This window comes from Anser brachyrhynchus (assembly GCF_964034855.1).
Source record: "Anser brachyrhynchus genome assembly, chromosome: 28".
Classification (NCBI taxonomy): Eukaryota; Metazoa; Chordata; class Aves; order Anseriformes; family Anatidae; genus Anser; species Anser brachyrhynchus.
The window spans coordinates 3,768,346-3,786,965 of NC_137721.1; the positions used below are offsets into that span (position 1 = coordinate 3,768,346).

General features: G+C 48.3%; 1 protein-coding gene across 1 annotated transcript; it reads left to right on the plus strand.

Annotated features, from left to right (window-relative positions):
• The first annotated feature begins 1,867 nt into the window (after positions 1-1,867).
• LOC308183548 (uncharacterized protein) lies at positions 1,868-18,566 on the plus strand. The gene is made up of 15 exons (XM_080569746.1): positions 1,868-4,830; positions 5,435-5,594; positions 6,343-6,599; positions 7,376-7,449; positions 8,090-8,160; positions 8,995-9,115; positions 10,959-11,067; positions 11,851-12,009; positions 12,915-13,172; positions 13,360-13,554; positions 14,281-14,434; positions 15,180-15,406; positions 15,984-16,197; positions 16,937-17,186; positions 18,387-18,566. The coding sequence occupies exons 1-15, from the start codon at positions 4,714-4,716 to the stop codon at positions 18,547-18,549; spliced, it is 2,529 nt and encodes an 842-aa protein (XP_080425872.1). The 5' UTR covers positions 1,868-4,713; the 3' UTR covers positions 18,550-18,566.
• The last annotated feature ends 54 nt before the right edge of the window (positions 18,567-18,620 follow it).

An 18,620-nucleotide genomic window follows, 5' to 3' on the forward strand; every position in this document is an offset into this window, starting at 1 on the left:
TTTTTTTTTTTCAGTGCTTGAAATTTAAATTGGGGAAAAATGATTTGAATACATCAATTTTTATACTTGCCCAATTCGCCAAGGCCCTTATTAGGAAGGGACTTGCTGGAAAAATTGGATGCAAAGATTTCTTTTGGACAAGGGAAAATGGAAATAAAGGTAACATATTAAACTCTGAAATCTATTCCTGGTGACTCCAGAGAAAGCTCTAGATAGGACTCCCTGGATGGATGTAATCCTGAACCAAATCTATCTGGGAGTTTGGGCTACAGGAATACCTGGGGGAGCAAAGAATGTAGTGCCTGTAAAAAAAAATTAAAAAAAAAAAAAAAAAAAGGAAAATGCTCCCAAGGTATGCTAAAAGCAATACCCAGTAAAGGTGGAAGACAGAAGGGGAATGGAAGGAATAATCAATAACTTTCTTAAATATGGACTATTACTGAATGCGAGTCAGAATATAACACTCCATATAGGCCGAGTTAGAAAGCAGATGGAACCTATCGCATAGTTCAGGATTTAAGGGACATCAATAGGACCACAAAAGATGTATACCCTGTAGTAGCCAATCCCTATAACTTTTTGACAAAATTAGAAAACAGTCAAGTTTGGTTCACGGTACTAGATTGAAAGGATGCCTTTTTCTGCCTGCCCGTGGCAACGGAAAGCCAGAAACTCCTTGCCTTTGAATGGGAAAATCCTAATAGAGGACGAAAAAGTCAGCTTACTTGGACTATGTTACCACAGGGGTTCAAGAACAGCCCCACTGTATTTGGGAAACAACTAGCCTGTGATCTTGAAGCTTAGAAAACCCCTTCAGAAAAAGGGGACACTGTTGCAATACATAGATGACCCGTTGATAGCGACCGAAGAAGAAAAGGAATGTGTAGAATGGACTATTAGTTTACTATTTTTTTTTCGGCATTAGTAGTGTGAACCCAGCCTCTTCCTTTAGTAACAGAGTTTATTGCATCAAGACCATGGACGCGGTATACTTCAGCCGACCAGACTTAAAGGAAACGCCCCTAGAAGATGCGGAGGGTTGGTATGTAGACGGCAGCAGCTTCGTCCACCAGGGACTTTGCCCCACAGGATATGCGATAACAAACATCAGCCCAAAAGGCTGAAATCATCGCCTTGGTAAGAGCTCTTGAGCTGGCAAAAGGGAAAAGAATTAACATTTGGACAGATTCAAAATATGCCTTTGGTGTGGTGCATGCACACGGGGCAATTTGGAAGGAGAGAGGACTCTTATCATCCTCAATTAAACATGCAGAAGACATACTGAAGTTACTCCAGGTGGTATACCTGCCTATTAAAGTTGCCATTATGCACTGTAAAGGACATTAAACAGGGGATACTGATATTGGACGAGGAAATAGATTGGCTGGCGCAGAAGCCAAAGGGGCAGCAGAACGGGCATCTGAGAGTCAAATTTTGGCACTACTACCAGGCATTAACAAAAGCCTTAGAAAATGAAGTAGAGTATTCTAAGATTGATACGCAATTCATTGAAGATGTAATCGGAAAGCGTTACCTACAGGTTTAACACAAATAAATGATGGGAGAATTGTGATGCCATATTATACTGGATGGTAATTGGAGAACACAATAAAGCATGCTGGGGAGCTGAAATATCACAACAGTTTTTAAGTAGAAAGTGGATAGGACCTAACTTGTACACCATCGTCAGACAGGTACTGAAACAATGCGTCATATGTCTTAAGAGTAGCCCACAGACAGGAATCAAACCCCAAATAGGAACAATAGGGAAGGGAAATGTTTCTGGGAAAGAGTGGCAAATTGATTTGTTTGAACTCCCAAGAAAAGGGGGCTTCAGATGCCTATTGGTACTAAGAGACACCTTTTCCAGATGGCCAGGAGCATTCCCATGTAGAACTAACAAAGCCAGAGAAGTGTCCAAAGTATTGTTGAATGAAATGACACTGAGATTTGGCGTACCCTCAGTAATGTCATTTGACAAGGGACCACACTTCACTGCAGAACTGACCTACCAAGTCAGCAAAGTTCTGGGGATTGACTGGCACCAACACACTCTGTATAGACTACGCACAAATGGCCGAGTGAAAAAAATGAATCATTTGATAAAAAAACCGGATTGCTAAAATCTGTCAAGAAACCGGTATGTACTGGTAGAACTAAGCCCCTTTGAGATACTGTATGGCAGGCCTTACCAAATGCCATACAAAGGAGAAGATCTAACACAAGCAGGAAACCTATAGCTGCAACAACATATTACAGTTTTGGGCAAGCAACTAGAACAACTCAATAAGAACGTTTTAGGCACTAGACCTTTTATTAGTGTCCCAAGGGGGGGAGTTTGCACTTTAATAAATATTAGTTGCTGTATGTATGTAAATGAGGCAGGACGAATTGAGGCTGATCTCAAAAATATTTGGGAAAAGACCAAGATCTTACATAAGGTAGTTCAAGCTGACACCTCGTGGGTTTGAGAATTATGGAACAAACTGACCTCTTGGTTCCCCAACTTTTCTTGGCTTAAGCAATTGTTAGTAGGAATATTGATCTTGCTTTTACTAGTATTCTTAACCTGTGTATTGGTACAGTGTGCATTTTGGTGCTGTATGAAAGGACTAGATGAAACCTGTAAGCGTAACCAAATCAAGCACCAAGTAGAAAGTGGTAAGAATTTTCTGAAAACTTTGAATCAAGAAGGCGTGTTATAAGCACAAGAATTTTCTTAGGATAAAGAAAAGGGGGGACTTGAGACAGGGAACAAGATAAAGGATGTTCCAGTGTTCCCTTTCCTGTCAGTGACACTCTGGGTGCCCCCGTTTGCTTCTAGGGATGCGCCAGAGCCCTCTGTTTGCCACCAGATGCTCTCGGGACCCCTCCATTCACATTTGGGGATGCTCCAGAGCCAGAGCATCCAGAGATGCACAATGCAGTTGCTCACCACCCGCTGACCGATGCCCCGCCCCTCCCTGAGCAGTGGTCCCCCCACCCCAGCCAGCCACCCCTTATTATTTGCTCAGCAAGACATCATGTGGTATGGAACACCCCTTTGGCCAGTTTAGGTCAGCTGTCCTGGTTCTGTCACCTCCAAGCTCCTGCTGCACCCCAGCCTGCCCGCTGGCAGGACAGAGCGAGAAGCTGAAAAGTCCTTGGCTTAGTGCAAGCACTGCTCTGCAACAATTAAAACATCAGCATGTTATCAACATGATTATTATCCTAAATCAAAACCACGGCACATTAACAGCTACTAGGAAGGAAAATTAACTCTATCGTAGCCAAAACCAGGACAGCTCCCCAGTACGGGAGAGGCCGGGGCCTACTGGGGAGAGTCCCATGAAGGCCACCAGGGTGCTGAAGGGCCTGGCCTCTGTCCTTGGAGATACTGAAAAGCCACCAGAACGTGGTCCTCGGCAAGGGGCTCTCGGTGGCCTTGCCTGAGCAGGGCTTGGACCAGATGAACCCAGAGGTCCCGTCCAAGCTTAACCCTTCTGTGGTTCTGTGTTCCCCAGTGTCCTCCTTTTGGTGACATCTCAGAGGCTCTTCCTGTCCCACAGCCTCGTTGGGGAGTGAGGAGAGGGTGTGTGTGTGGGGGAGCAGTTCCCTAACGTGCAACCCCCTTCCTGCTGCAGGGCCCAGCGAGTTGGCTGGGCCACAGGGGCTGTGTTAAGGAGTGGCTCTGCACCCCTCTGGCTTGAGCGCAGGTCACAAAGGGACACCTCCGCATCACAATGGCAGCTCCCCTTATGCCACAGCGCGCCAGGCCCTCTCTGTCAGTGCCTCAGTGAGCTCGGGCGCTGAAGGAGGCTCTTGCATCCAGTTTTCTCTGGAGGACACGAGAAGTCTCTCCTGTAGCTCAGAGTCTCAGAGGACAAAGGGAGGCGTAGGACGGTGCAGGAGCTATTTGGTGAAGCACAGAGGACATCAAAAAGAGAGTGTTTCCTAGTAGGAAAAATCACAGATCTTTCACTCTCTAGCCTCACGTGCTGACCCAAAGCAGGATCATGACAAACCTGGAAGCGCTAATCACCAACATTGAGCGCTGCAGTGAGGTTGAGGGCTGCACCAAGGTCACGTTTCCCACTCTCAAGAAGCTTTCTGTCAATGGTAAGGCATTTGGGACCTCTTATGAGTGTAGCTACAGACTAATATGAACTCTACAAATTGTGGAAAGCGAGCTCCCTGTCTGCGGGGGAGGCCTCAAGGGTGCTGTGTGTGTGGCCTCCTGCCCTGTCCGTGGTGGCAGTCCTGTGGCCGGGTTCCGCTTGCTGGTGGGTCACACGTGGACATCTGGCTCTGACCGGAAAGATGCGTGCACGGTTGGAAGAGGGCTGAGGTTCCTGATGGGCTCCCAAGAAACTGCCAGAAATACACGTGTCAGGAGGAAATCTGCTGACTTTTCAGCATTTCAACAAGGCCTCTCACGGAGGAGCTGAGCCCCTCCCTGCCTGTGGCTCCTTCCTGCTGCAGCCTCCTGTGCCTCATGGCTCTCAGAAAAGGCTTAGGGCTAAGAGAGGCCCTCCCATTTCAGATGCCTACAGGCTGCATTCCCTTGTCCAAAACCCTTTTAATAGCTCCTGCAGCTGCAGACCTTTCCTGGGGCGTGGCAGGGCTGTTAGACTGATATCAGTCAAAAATTCAGCCAGAGTCACAGATGGGTTCATCCTGGGAGCTGTGTCAGATCATACCTGCATCTGCAAACGCCTTTTAAGAAATGTGCTGATGGGCCATGGACTTGCTGACTTCGAGCTTGACATGTCGTCCCCTTGCTTTCCAGATGTCGTCACGATTTGGGGTGGTGTGTCCAAGCAGGTTCAGCAATTGCTCATGCTGACAAAGGTGGGACTGCACCCTACCCCTCCCCTCACCCCACGGCTTCAGTAAGTCCTGGCAGCCCTGTGCCAGGAAGTGCCATTGCTCTTCCCAGAGCCGCACTGACACATACAGATGTGCCCCAAGTGTGCCAAAGACCAGTTTCTCCGTAAATTTATATATTATTATAAATAATTATAATAATTAAAACCAACCAAACAAAAAATCAAGTATTCATATTTATATCGAAGATATAAAACGGCAGGAAAATGTGTTCAGAACTTGCTGGGGGCTTCTCTGTTCTTCGCTCTCAGAGTGGAGAGAGCAAACAGACAGCTGGGGATGCTTCCAGGGTTATCCCCAGTTGCTGGAAGGGACCTAGCTGAAGGATGGGCTAGACCTCCTCCACCTGCTTTACTTCACCGCATATTTTCTTGAGGGGCAAAGGAAAGGGAGAGAAAATGCCCTGAGTATGTGGGCATACTCAGCTCTCATGAGCTTTCCCAGCTCCCCCATCTTACCCCATGCCACATTAGGAGTGGGCAGGGCACAGGGCACCCCCTTGCAAGATGTCACAAGTCCTCACTCTGTTTTCCAACTTAAACATGCTTCCCCTTCTTTTCTTTACCAGCCTCGGGCCGTCACTGTAACAGGACTGGGGACATTCCATATTAAAAAATGGTTATCTTTTGAAAACGGCCAGGTGCTCACATTTCGGAGACCTGTGTTTTCGCTGTCCAAGACTCTTGGAGAGATTCGTAAGCTGAAACACCGTTGTGTACGTGTTCCTGGTAAGAATACCAATTAAAGTCTTGTTTTCCCATGTGTACATCTATTAAGGGGTTGTGCTGATTGCTGTTTAGAAGTGCTGATAGACAGCTCAGATGCCATCGGAAGGCCCTGAGAGACAGAAAAGACGGCTGGCATAGAAAACCATCAATGGCCAGATTTGCTGTAATTTCTGTCGACTGCTGCCATTGCTTTGGCTACAGTGTGCCATGGATGAGACCTGCGCAGCACTGAGAGCTTGGTGCTTCATTTGGGGTGGTTCTTCTCTTTCCAATGGCTCCCAGCTTCTCCTGGATAGGAACTTCCGTCGGGCAGCCCCGGGGTAAAGGGCTCTGGTACCAAAAGCAGAGACATTTGGTCCTCAGTTTTGAAGGCCACAGGGACTGTCCAGAACTGTCTGGAAGAGTTCTTGTGCTTGCCTGTCTCAGTGCGAGGCAGGTCTCCCCAGACCAGGAGTGCACTGAGCCTGGGCTCTTTGCATGGGAACCAGCCGCATTCTTCTCGCCTCCTCCTCCTGCGTTCCGCGGACGGCTGAGGTTGTTGGGCTGAGGAGTCACAGCTGTGCACTTGGTACATTGATGGAGTGATTTCAGTTTATCTTGAGGGGGAGCATACATCAGCTGCTTTAAGGAGTCGTACCAGGCTTAGACGACGGCAGCTACAGCAGCATGTTTGAGCTGGAAGCTCCTGGCACTTTGTTTGAATCTGCTCAACTGCAGTGCAGGTTGCATTGTTCCTCATTTTTTCCAGATGATATGAAGATAGTGGTGCTGAGCTATGAGAATATACGCTTGAACGTCCCCTACACCAAGGAAACTGTGCAGAGCTGTTTGGAGGAGACCTTGCAATACTTCTACCGCATCCTCACAAATAGGGAAGACACGGACTTCACGTTAAAGGATGTTGGCACTCTTGCTATCCGAGGGCAAAGAGTGAAAATGACATTTTCTGAAGAGTTTTTACACAGTCTCAACAAGTCCACATACGTGGTAGAGAAGCTGGTCGCTGTAAGTTTATTGTTTCTGCAGTCCTACTTAGAGAGGGTTTGAAGCCCCATCAAAGGCTGGGGGCACTGAGCCCTGCTGGCAGCTGTGAGCTGCCAGGACGCTGGAGCTAGGCACAGTCCATCGCAGTGAAAGCTTTTTGTTTTCCTTCTTTTATTTGCTGTATGACTGCTGGCAATGCGTGCAGTCGTATCGTTGCTGGGCAAAGGACAGCCCTGGAAGGGCCTCGCCATAAATAGGAAAAAAGCCAAAGCAACGGCTAGGCTGATGATGTCCCCGCCGCTGCGGGTGTGAGGCTGAGGCACAAGGACACCAGGCCCTTTTGGCTGCAGGCAGGCCGTTGGTGTGGTTCTCCTGACCCAGCAGAAAAGGTCTGGTCTCTGTGTTCCTCCACACTGCCAATGCAATCCTCTGACTCCTATGAAGAACTCTGGGGATAAAACCAGCTCTGACCCATTTGCGCTGCATTCAGGAATAGTTAAAGCAAGTGACCCCACTGAAAGCAGCAGCTGGAAGCCGGGGCTCACGATGGGCCTTCCCTTGTGTTTGCTCCGTTGACTTGTTCACAGGCTGAGGCTGTTAACTACGGTCCTTGTGAAAAGGTTGGCAGTGTTCCTCACCCTAGCAGATCATGTGCTGTGCAGTGTGTTTTAACTGGCTGAGGCGCTTGTCAAGAAGTTTGCTGAGAGGCAGTGAATTCGTGGAGCTATAGAAAGGCCTCTGTGACTGTTGAGATCATTTCCTTGGACTGATGTCAGATGTTTCTGTCCCTGCTGCAGAAAAAGTTGGTCAGACTGGACAAAGAAACTGCCCTCTTTCCAAGCCATTTTGGCCGTGCCCACCTGCTCCCTCAGTGAGTATATTTGTTCCTGCAACCCTTCTCTGTGCACACTCACGTGTGCTCAGCTCATGATCGGTAGTGCTCTTCCAAATTACTGTTTTGCAGTTAATTTCATCCTTGCTTTTGCTTAGCTTGGACTTATGCATCATCCTCAGTTACTGACTGTGTTCTGCATTTTACCGTTACTCCAGTCAGAGGCAACTGGTTTGCTCTGCAGAGGCGTTGAAGCAACTCACCTAATGTTTCATCTGCTTCTTCTCTTTTATGTGGTTAAAACTGCCAAAATATCTAAAAGAAGTAAGATCCTAATATTTCTGTTGTTTTGAATGCAACACGGACAGGATCTCTTAGCAGGTGGAACAAGGACCAGATCTATGCTTGTCCTCTGTCTGTGATGTTTCCATGTCTTTTGTGAAACTCGTGTCAATCAAAGGAACTCTGAAATGCCTTCTTGTGTCAGGATGACACAGGAGCACTGGGGCAAAATAAAAACCCAAACCTCTGTCTAGCGAGGGGCAGCTGAGCTGTTCCCGAGGCCAGCACTGCTCAGTTTGAATGGTTTAGGGCATGTGTTGGACTCCCCACAGATACCTTGACATTAATCTGGCAAAGGAGCCCTTTTCACAGAATGCTGCCTTCTTCCTATTTCCAGGTTTGAGATTAAGGCGGTACCTCGGCTTGCTAGGGAGCATCTTGCAGAGGAAGAGATGCTTGATGAACAAGGTAATGTTAATGACTGACTGCTGGTGGAGGTTTGTGCCTTTCCCTGTTGTCCTCACTGGGGGGTGCTTGGCACTCAGGTTACAGTGAGATGCCTGGGATAGCAGAGGCACCCTCTGTGCCTCTGTTTACCCTCCTGGTAAATCTCAAGGGACACATTTTGAACAAGATAGTGCTGAAGGATGTTTTTCCCCTGCATTACGTGCCAAAGAGTGCCTCTCTTCCATTTTATGGGTTTGTTTGTGCAGGAGGGAGTAAATGTTTGGCAAGTCCACTAGCACCGTGAATAACAAACTCCGTCTTGAGTTGTGGGAGACTGAGGGGTTGGGCATACCCCTTTGAATCACCATGTTGTCATTTGATGAGAGAAAAATTGTGTAGAGAACAGTGCACAAAGGTTGCCAAGCTGTGCCAAAACTTTGGTTCTCCTCTAAAGCTGGGAACTCCTCATTCTTAATTCCTCGTGAATATCACAGATATAATGTGCTTGAGTTGAATGCACCAGGATAGAAAGCCTGTGTATAAAAACCATTTATGCCGCTCCAAGAAATTGTTGCCCCAAAAGAGATTGTTAGGCACCAAAATGCGTCTCCCCGCAAAACCCCCACTGTTCAGAGGGGATGGACTTGCTGCAGCAGTAGAAAGCTCACACCAAAAGGAGTAATGCAGCACTGTGGATATCAAAGGTCAGATGGGACCTGGTGTCAGGAAAGGGCTTGCAATCTTCTGGAAAACAGGTCTCAGAAGGAGTCACAGGGATACCTCAACTAGCTTATAACATTGCAGAGCAGATCTGTGCCTGATGTCCTGAGAGGTTTTCTCCTTTTGTGTTTACAGCGTCTCTTCATACATTACAACTTCTGCGATTGCGAAGGAGACTTTCTCCAAACACGTTGGCCACAGCTAAAGTGAAGGAAGAAGCAGAGGAGAAAACAAAGGCAAAAGAGCCTCCTGGCAGGTGAGATGTAAAGGATTTGTTAGAGTGGCCTCATGCTCTTGTGCTTGTGTGGCATGCTTTATAGGATCCTACTTCTCAGGAGGTCTCAGTCCAGTGGGCTGCTGCAAGTGTGATCAGCTCTGAAGTCAGAGCTGGTTGCTCAGATTGCTCTGAAGTCAGGTGCTGGTTGCACCTGACTTGATGTCGTCTGCAAACTTATTGAGGGTGCACTCGATCCCCTCATCCAGATCATCGATAAAGACATTGAAGAGAACTGGCCCTTATACTGAATCGCAGAACGACAGAATCATTGAGGTTGGAAGAGACCTCCAAGATCACCTAGTCCAACCTCTGACCTAACACTAACAAGTCCTCCACTAAACCATATCACTAAGCTCTACGTCTAAACGTCTTTTGAAGACCTCCAGGGACGGTGACTCAACCACTTCCCTGGGCATCCCAACGCAGTGCCTGACAACCCTTTCCGTAAAGATGTTTGTCCCAATATCCAACAAAACCTCCCCTGGCGCAACTTTAGCCCATTCCCCCTCGTCCTATCACTGGGCATGTGGGAGTACCCACTCTGTACCCTTCCCTTGCACTGTAGGGATGGAGGAAACCACCACCTGTACTCCCGCTCCATCTACTAACCGCCCTAGTCCCCTGAAATCCCTTTGGATAGCCTCCAGGCTTCTCTCAGCAATTTCATCACTGTCAGCCTGGACTATCAATAGAGGATAGTAATCAGAGGGGCGAACCAGGTTGGGAAGGTTTCTGGCAATGTCCCTGACCTGGGCCCCAGGGAGGCAGCAGACTTCCCTACGGGTAGGGTCAGGCCGACATATAGGGCCCTCTGTTCCCCTGAGAAGGGAGTTGCCTACAACGATTACCCTTCTTTCTTTCTTGGTGGAGGCAGTCCTGAGGTGTGGAGTCAACTTCCTCGCCCTAGGCAACCTCCTGGGTGGACTTTCAAACACATCCTCCCCCACTAGTCTCTCAAGCTCCAAGGCCTCAAACGTGTTGTGTAAGTGCGCCTGGGAAGGCGAAGCTGGTAGGGAGAGGGGTTCCCTGCGACACCGAGCAGGGACCCGTTCCCATTCCTCTTCATCTCCTAGGTCCCTCCCTCTGCCCGACAGCGACAGGGCAGGGGGTCCACCACTTGCTGGGGTGTCTCACCCCGGTGCCTTTCTTTCAGGCCTGGCAGGGAGTTGCTCCACCAGTCTAACTCCTGCTCACACTCCCCGATAGCCCTTAGCCTCTCCACCTCCTCCCTGAGCTCTGCCACCAGGCTGACCAGGTCATCCACCTGCTCACACCTCACACGCACACGGAGTCTCTGCCACCCTCTGATGGCAGCGACAGGCTCAGGCACTCCCTACATCCAGAGACCTGAACTGCTGCCTTTTTGAGCGGGCATTCAGTCTGGGTCGCCACAGACTTTCTAGAAAGAGCTTTCTGCCTGGTGCAGACCACGGCGGTTTAGCTGTAGGTAGACAGCCGGCAGATGAGCTATTCTCCTGAGTGGGGGGGGATGCTCTGCCCTGTCCAAGCGTGCCCTGCCTCAACACACGTCACTATGCAGAGCATTGCCTTGCTGGATGGGAAGTGCCTCACAGGTGCTTGTGGGAATTGTGTTGCGGTGTCTTGTGACTCTCTTATGTGTCTTCCTTTATCTCCTGACTGCTTCCAGTGTTGAGGTCTTCTTGGTGATTAATGCTGATCATTATCCCAGCAGCTGCGAGTCATGCGCATGGTTCTTTAGATTTCCATGAGCCTGGTCTCTCAGTTTGGAGAGAGGGTGGAGAAAAGAAACTCTTCCTGCACTCAGATTCACTTCCTGACTCATGCTGGTGTGTATTTTCAGACTGTTCCCTGAATGTCCAGTCCCAGAAGGAAGGCAGCACAAAGAAACTCCCTGCAAGAGGCTTAAATTGCCATTGCTTACTTCTGAAGATCATAGACACACAGGACAGGTATGTAACATGGACCAAGATAATTTTTGTGTCTCTTTTGATTGTAGATGATCATGTGGGGGTATCTTAGGAAAAGGATGTACGCGCTAAATACTTAGATGTTTATTGTGAAAAGATCCCTTTACTGTATGTCCATTTTTCTGTTCTGAGTATTTCAAAGATGTGCATTTCTCTGAATCTTAGCAATCCCCTGTTCACATCCATAGTTTCATGGAGCATGCCAGAAACTTTATTTGGGCATAGTTTACTTCAGAAAAAAAAAGAAAGAAAGAAAGAAAGAAAGAAAGAAAGAAAGAAAGAAAGAAAGAAAGAAAGAAAGAAAGAAAGAAAGAAAGAAAGAAAGAAAGAAAGAAAGAAAGAAAGAAAGAAAGAAAGAAAGAAAGAAAGAAAGAAAGAAAGAAAGAAAGAAAGAAAGAAAGAAAGAAAGAAAGAAAGAAAGAAAGAAAGAAAGAAAGAAAGAAAGAAAGAAAGAAAGAAAGAAAGAAAGAAAGAAAGAAAGAAAGAAAGAAAGAAAGAAAGAAAGAAAGAAAGAAAGAAAGAAAGAAAGAAAAAAGCAGTGGCCCATTTTGAAAAATAGCTCGTTCATGAGTTAGCTCATTGGTCATAACAGAACGGCTTTCTGGTTGCGTCTGTAAGAACCTGGGAGCAAAAAATTGCTGACGAACCTTCAGGGAAAAATAGAGAAGATGAGGGAGAGAAGAACAGTATTAAAAATAAAAATAAAATGAAAAAGAAAAAAACCAGATGAATAACTGCTGCTATTGCATTTCTGGGTTCCTCTAGGAAGCACGCTCTGTACTGGGGATGCAGGCTGGAGGGAAACTGGAGGCATCCGTGGCCAGCAAGGAGAAAGAAGAGACCAGAGAAGCAAAAAGGGTCACATTTCCAGAAGTGCTGGAAGAGCAAGATGAGAGACAAAGGGATGAGATGTGGATGGCCCAGGTACGGGAGGCCCTGTAAAGCATCCCGCAGAGTAGCATTTTGCTGGTTGGGGTGAAGCTGAGTTGTGAAGGTCTCTGAGTCCCAGCAATATTGCCACCTCTAGAGAGCAGGGCACGTGGCTGTTGCTTTTATTGCCGCTGGCACATTGCCATGAGGAAGGAATTCCTGGTAGAAGCCAGGGGACACCAAGAGCAGTCTAGCAGAGTGAGGGCAGAAGCACACTCTCTGTCCCTTGACAGGAGGACACCTTTTCCCTGCCCTGGAACTTGAGTCCAGTGGCTTGAGGCAGCTCCAGCTGCAGCATGCTGCAGGAGAGCTCCAGGAGCAGCTGTTACTTCCGGTCTCTTCAGTTAACATGAAGAGCACTAAGACCATTTTTCGTGAGCGTAACAGCTGACGTTTTGTTCCAGCTGCTCTTTCAGGGCAGGGAGCCAACACCTTGATAAGAGGCAGGACGCACGTGTCTTGATGCTGTTCTGTGACTGCCCGATGGCTGTTTCTCAGCGCTCTCATACACCTGGGATTGGTGGCAGGCCCAGACACCCCTCCCATCTCTATCTCAGAAAAGCCTCAGAGCAGGAAGTCCCCTCCAAAACCATTATACCAATGCGATCTCAACAGTAGGTTTTGTAAGAAGCTCATCTGTTGTTAAAGTACTAACACAAGCAGCGAGGATACGGCTGATGGTTTGACTAATGTCAAGCCAGAAGTGGTTTTGGAGCAGGGTTTCAAACTGTACCATTGGAGAAAACTGTATCCAAAGTTTGTCTTTAAACGGAAAGCAAGTAGGTTTGCTCCATGCTCCAGATGTCGCATTCGTTTTTGCTCCCTGTGTGGCAAGACCAGGCTCTCCCTGTTTGAAACCAACTCAGGACACCGATTTCTGTCATTTGTCTGTTTTTCAGCAGCTACAGGAAGAAGAAGATAGCCTCAGCTCCCCAGAGATCACCTGTGATACAAAAGATGATCTACAAAAGCTGGAGGCTTGGATTCAGGAGAGGAAGCAACTCCGATCTCAGCTGGAAAGCTTTGGAGATGTTGAGAAATGGCTGAGTCATAAACCTACCTTAAGCAGACTGGAAAGTAGAGTCAGGAAACGAATAATGGCAGCTGGAGTAGACCAGAGGGCTAAAAGCAAGTCAGCCGTGACCGACAGGCCAGACGTAAGTATACCTTGTGTTGTGCCACTCTTGGGATTACTGTACTTCATCTCCTGTGGCCGTGCCACGGCCTCAGCATCTGCTCATACGTCGGCAGCGTGACACTGCTTTATCCCAGCCACTTCTGCATCTGCTGGCACAGTGATTCTGGATAACGGTGATTTGAGGGTATTTTCTAATTCCTTTTCAGTGCTCACCACCAACAAGGAGCCAGACCCGGAAGAAGGGTAGCCTTCCCCTTATTCGTGCACCATACCCTCAAGCTCTTCTCAAACTGCATAACCTCCTACAACAACAGAAGTTGACAATGGTAGACATCTTCAGAAAGGCTGGAATGGAACAGAGAAAGATCATGAGAGCAGACTTCATTAAAGTCATCAAGGAGGTATGTAGGGAAGAGAAAAGTAAGGAACTGCTGCAACTTTGCCTTGTTTTGCTGCATGCCAACCCAGAGAACTGGAAAAGCTCCAACTTCTCTTGTGTTACTCTCAGAGGATGGCTCCCACAGCCAGTGAAATGTTGAAGGGAAGAGGGAAGGGAAGGCTGCAGGGATGCGAGGTGTCACCCAGACTGAGTCCCAGGAGGGAGTGAAACTCATTGCCTCGTAGTCTCTAAAGACAGTCGGTGCTGAGTAACGTGGCCTGAAGTGGCATCAAGTTTCCTCGTGGTGATACTTGGTCTTTCCTTGACCAGTTTCATATGTCTGCCCGCTGCACTGCCTTTTAGTACCTGTTGGCACAGCAGAGCTCATGCTGAGCCTCACTTTCCACAGGCTGCAGCGGTACAGAACTGTCAAGAGCATGCCCAGGTCTGTTAGGGTTTAGCAGTTCAGGTGTTTTCTGGTATTCTGTTCCAAGCCAAATTAGCTTCTTGACGCCCAGATGGCTGAGAAGTTTGGCACACTGAAAACTGAGAGCTCAGCAGAGGCCAGCAGAAGACCGGTAAATTTTTCAGTGCTTGGTAAACTCCTGTAAAGCTTAAAGCTCAACAGGTTGCCTCTGTGCCTTTTCTGAAAAAGCATTTAAAACAACAGCAAAGCTCATCCCCCCTACTCTGGGCCAAGCCTTGTTTTTTTATTGATCACACTGTCGTCTTCTGTTTTGGTTGCCAGGCAAAAGTTCCCATCAGTGACAAGGAACTGGAGGATGTGGTCATCTTCTTGACTTCTTCAAAACGGGGGAATTATATAAGCAGTGAAGAGCTGATGGAATGTCAAAAGCAATGGCTGGAAATGAGGAAAGGACAGCCCAAAGAGACCAGCAAAGGTGAGAGGAGAACCCTGGGCTGGGAATCTCTCTCTATATCCTTACAGATGCCCTAAAAGTACACAGGTGGCATTAGGGAATGCCAAAGTGAGTCCAGAATATGGCTCCTTGCCACTACTGTCCTGCAACGGGGTTGCTGAAAGGAGACCTCTGGGGAGAAGCTAAAGAATCCAGGGGAAGTGCAATACTCAGCCCGTTTGTGGGAGACAGCTTATCCGGTCTTTTCGGTTTGACTCGGAATCTGAACCCTGAGGTTTAACCTCCTGTACTGTATTTTATTGGTTAGCGTTGATCATCCGGCTGATCAGAAGCAGACCCTTTCTCCAGCTGTTGAGGGCAGCTGGATAATGCAGATTCAAAGGTCCTACTCTTTAAAACCTAGCCCAAACCTGAAGGCTTGCCATGGTACCCGTGTCATTTTTGTCTGAAGGTTTCACATCTTGGAGAGAAGAGGCGTTTTGCTGCTGTGTTGTTGTACTAATTGTTTTGTAGACTAAACATGTATTGTGAGCGTGAAACAGAATGGGGCAAAGCGGAGATGGGAGTAGTCTGTAATACGTATGCCTGGATTGAAAGCTAAAGGATGCTTCCATTCAAAGACCGTCATCTGTTGGGTGCTCCAGACTGCACAAAATGCCAGAGCTTTTTGCCTTATAAACATTGATCAGCCTTGTTTTTTATTTCTGCTACTGTCTAACAGGGTTTCTCTGAGCTTTTCATTTGTTTGCTTTTTAAACTGCTGTAGATGTACAGCCTCAGGTCCGGAGAAACGCTTGCAAAGCTGCCACTTCTCCACCTTCTGCTGGGGACAAAGCTGTGGGGACGAAGCCTTGCTCTCCTACCGAGCCCAAAGAAAAGCTAACACTCTTGGAAGTGCCCCCAGTCAACATTGAGCCAGGCCGGCGACATTTAAACTGTGATGAAATGGAAGAGATTGGAAAACGCTCAAGAGAGAGGAGACGGCTGGAGAAGGTACTGTGGCAGGAAAAAAGGCGCACCTCTACGTGCTTGCGAATGTGGGGTGGGCAGCAAAGGACAAGGTTGGAGATTGTTCTGAATATTAACTTCTCAGAGTAGAAGGTCAGGTAGTCCCTTGACCACATAGTGCCTCACAGCTGAGATGCTACAAGCTGTCTCAAACAACTGGTTTGGCTTCTGAACACTTTGGTGATGTAAACACTCTTTTCTGGGTAACTGAAGTGGCAAGAAATGGGAGTTGAAGCGACGTTTAGGTGTGGCGATGGAGTCATCTGAGCTCTAGTCAACCTGACACAATCAGAAAAAGATGGTGGCTGGGAGACTTTTTTCATCTGGGGCACCTATGTCCAGTATGCTGCTCTTCTGCCTGGTGCTCTAGGGAGCACCCGCCTGCGGGCCTGGCACTGGAAGGGAATGGTACTCCCGGATAAGTGCTTGGTCCCATCGCAGGGTGCTGAGTCCCATCTACACACACTTCTGAGATGGATCCCTGCCTGTAGTTTCTCCAAAGGGAATGTAGCAACTCCAGGGCCTCACTGAAAGCTAACGGGGACCATTCCTTTACTTGCAGATCAAAGACAGCCCGATAGAATGGAAAGAAAAGTGTCGGCTGGTGAGATCTGGGGATGCACCTGTTGATGAACACTGCCTGCCATCAACTACAGAGGGTGACATGGGAGCACTGGTTGACCGGTATCGCAGAAATGCCGTTGTGAGCTATCTGAATTGCTCCAAGCTGTGCAAGGAGTGTAACATTTGTCTCACTGACAAAGCGCTGCAAAGAGGTAAAGCAAAGAGCAAGGAACGTACTAATGTGAACGTACTAAGCCTGACATGCTCATGCCTCTTCCCAAGACCCAGAAGCACGATGCATGTTCAGGGTGGGGCACTGCTGATGGAGAATGTTTGCAGCCCTTGGAGGGCCACGGCAGATGCTGCTGGTTAGGATCAGCGATACCATCAGCAGGGCCAGAGCAGGGCTGAGCTAGCAAAGAGCGCTACAGAGCAGCCAGGGCCACGTCCCCCTGGACTGGTAGCCAGGACCAAACACAAGTGCAGCTAATGGGGCAAGCTCATGGTGATGGGGCAGGTGCAAGGTCAAGCAGGGAGGCCAGACCATGGTCAGGTTCGGCAGGTCCATGGCCAGGCACAGCTGTGGCACAGCTGTGTCAGAGCTGGACACTGCTATACCTGCAACGTGAGCCAAGGGCTGAGCTGAAATGGGGCTCCTGAGCCCAGGGCAGAGAATGCGGGAAGAGGCCCCATGTGAAGTTGGCCAGGGCCATCGTGTCCTCTCAGTACTTGCTGGGCCATCATGTCTTCCTCCTTTCCAGAGTGGGGACGTCTTTTCTGTCCCCTCCTGGTCAGTATCACTGACCAAACCCAGAGGTGACCTGGATCGGATGGGGAGAGACAGCACGGGGACAGGCTTGGGGCAACAGGAGAACAGAGTTTTCTTGGATAAATATATTCAGCATTGGCTGTCCATACACCGTTGCTCTTCTCTGTGCGCTTTGTCAACAGGCCTGCTGCACCCAGGAGACAAGATCATCAAAGAAGGAGAAGACGTGAGGAAGATCAGGCAGCCTGGAGGATACTACAGCACAGGACATGCTGACGCCACATCTTCTCTGAGCATGTCCAAGTCAAAAAGTGCATCAGGAAAACAGGCCAAAGAGGCAGAAAAAAGGTTGGTTCAAAGAGGGCTTATGATCAGTCCCTTCCTGCTGCCCTGCTGTGCATCAGCTCCCACTGCATCAGAGGTGGTACTGAGGTACTGAAGTGAAACATTAGGATGCTGCAAGGGAGCAGCGAGCGATAGCAGAGAGAGAGCGAGATCTCTTCTCAGCTACACGGCCACGGCTGTGTTTGTGCTGACTTGCGGGGTTGCAGTGGTGCTGGCGAACAGTTTCTCTGTACTCCAATCTGCAGAGATGACAGAACTTCTCACCTAAGATGGTCCTCGTCAGGCCAACCCAGCACTTCTTGGAAATCCCCTCAGAGAACGTTTTTTCTTGCATAAGAAAGGCAATCCCAAAGAATCCAGCTGTGGATGCCTGGAGAAGCTCCCCAGTCAGGGGCAGAAGCAGCCCGCTGCAGAAGCGTGCAGCCAGCAGCCAGCTGCTCCTAGTAGGGCAGTGCTTATTTTCCTCCCATTATACCTCAGTTCCTCTGTTTCTCTAGAAAACTGACCCTTCAGAACGTTACTAAACGTTGCAGGAGGAAAGTCAGATGCAGGTGGCAGATCTGTTTTACGGAGCAACATTCTTTGCATCTCAACATTTATCTGTAGGATCTGGAGATGCATGTTTTCTGGACATAGACACAATGTCAGCCCTGAGAACAGAGGCAGTTTGCCCTAATTTTTCTTCCATCTCAGGTCACCCACAAAAGCTTTTCTTCCCAAACGAGTCCAAGTTCTTTTGCTGTCCTTGTCCCTGCTGTCTTCAGACTCGTACTGTCCAAGGAGTTCATGAGTGTGCAAAGGTCTTTCCTGACCCATGAAACTGGGATGTCCACTGCCAGCTTGGTCATAGCACTTGCAGCGTCTTCTTTAGTCAAAGTGATTCCCAAATCCGATTGAATAGAAAGACTCAGCCTCACAGCTGAGCTCGTGGAAGAAAGGCAGTCCTAAAGAATCCAACTTTGCAAGACTGGAGAAGCTTTTGAGGAGAAAAAACACTTTGCAAAATAGAGCACAATCTTCCCAGTTCATCTCAGAGAGTTTATATACTACAGTGACAGGCAACGCATCAGCTCTTAAGATAGCTTCGCAAGTTGGCATTTCCAATGTCAGTCATGTATAAGAAGGACAGGCAGGGATTTCCAGAAGTCCTAGTAGCTGGTTCTTGTCAGGCTCGCATTTGCCATTACTGGTAATAGCAGTGAAGTTGCCGAGAATTTTATTTCCATAAAACGTGCCACTCTCTCTTACCTTTTTCTTTCTTTTCTTTTTTTCTTTCTTTTTCTCTAGGCCTCTTGAGAAGAATAAGAATCAAAAGTCAAGCGACAATAACTTCTGGCCAGGCCATCTCCTGGACAAGATGCGCCTGTACTTTCCAGATAAGGAGCTTGACAGGGCACACGCCTTGTTTAGCTATGTTCCCCCAACCAGGCCTGCCTACCGTGGTATCTAAAACCCTGGCTACAGCTAGCGCATCAGAGCCAGGATACTTGGCCTCTAGAGACACTCCATTCAAGAAAACTC

What these genes read in the sequence shown, in the direction of transcription:
- LOC308183548 (XM_080569746.1), top strand. Translation starts at nt 4,714, where the DNA reads ATGGGCCATGGACTTGCTGACTTCGAGCTTGACATGTCGTCCCCTTGC. An exon ending in CCGTTGTGTACGTGTTCCTG is followed by an intron (nt 5,595 to 6,342) that starts GTAAGAATACCA and finishes CATTTTTTCCAG; the next exon opens with ATGATATGAAGATAGTGGTG. An exon ending in TGGTAGAGAAGCTGGTCGCT is followed by an intron (nt 6,600 to 7,375) that starts GTAAGTTTATTG and finishes TCCCTGCTGCAG; the next exon opens with AAAAAGTTGGTCAGACTGGA.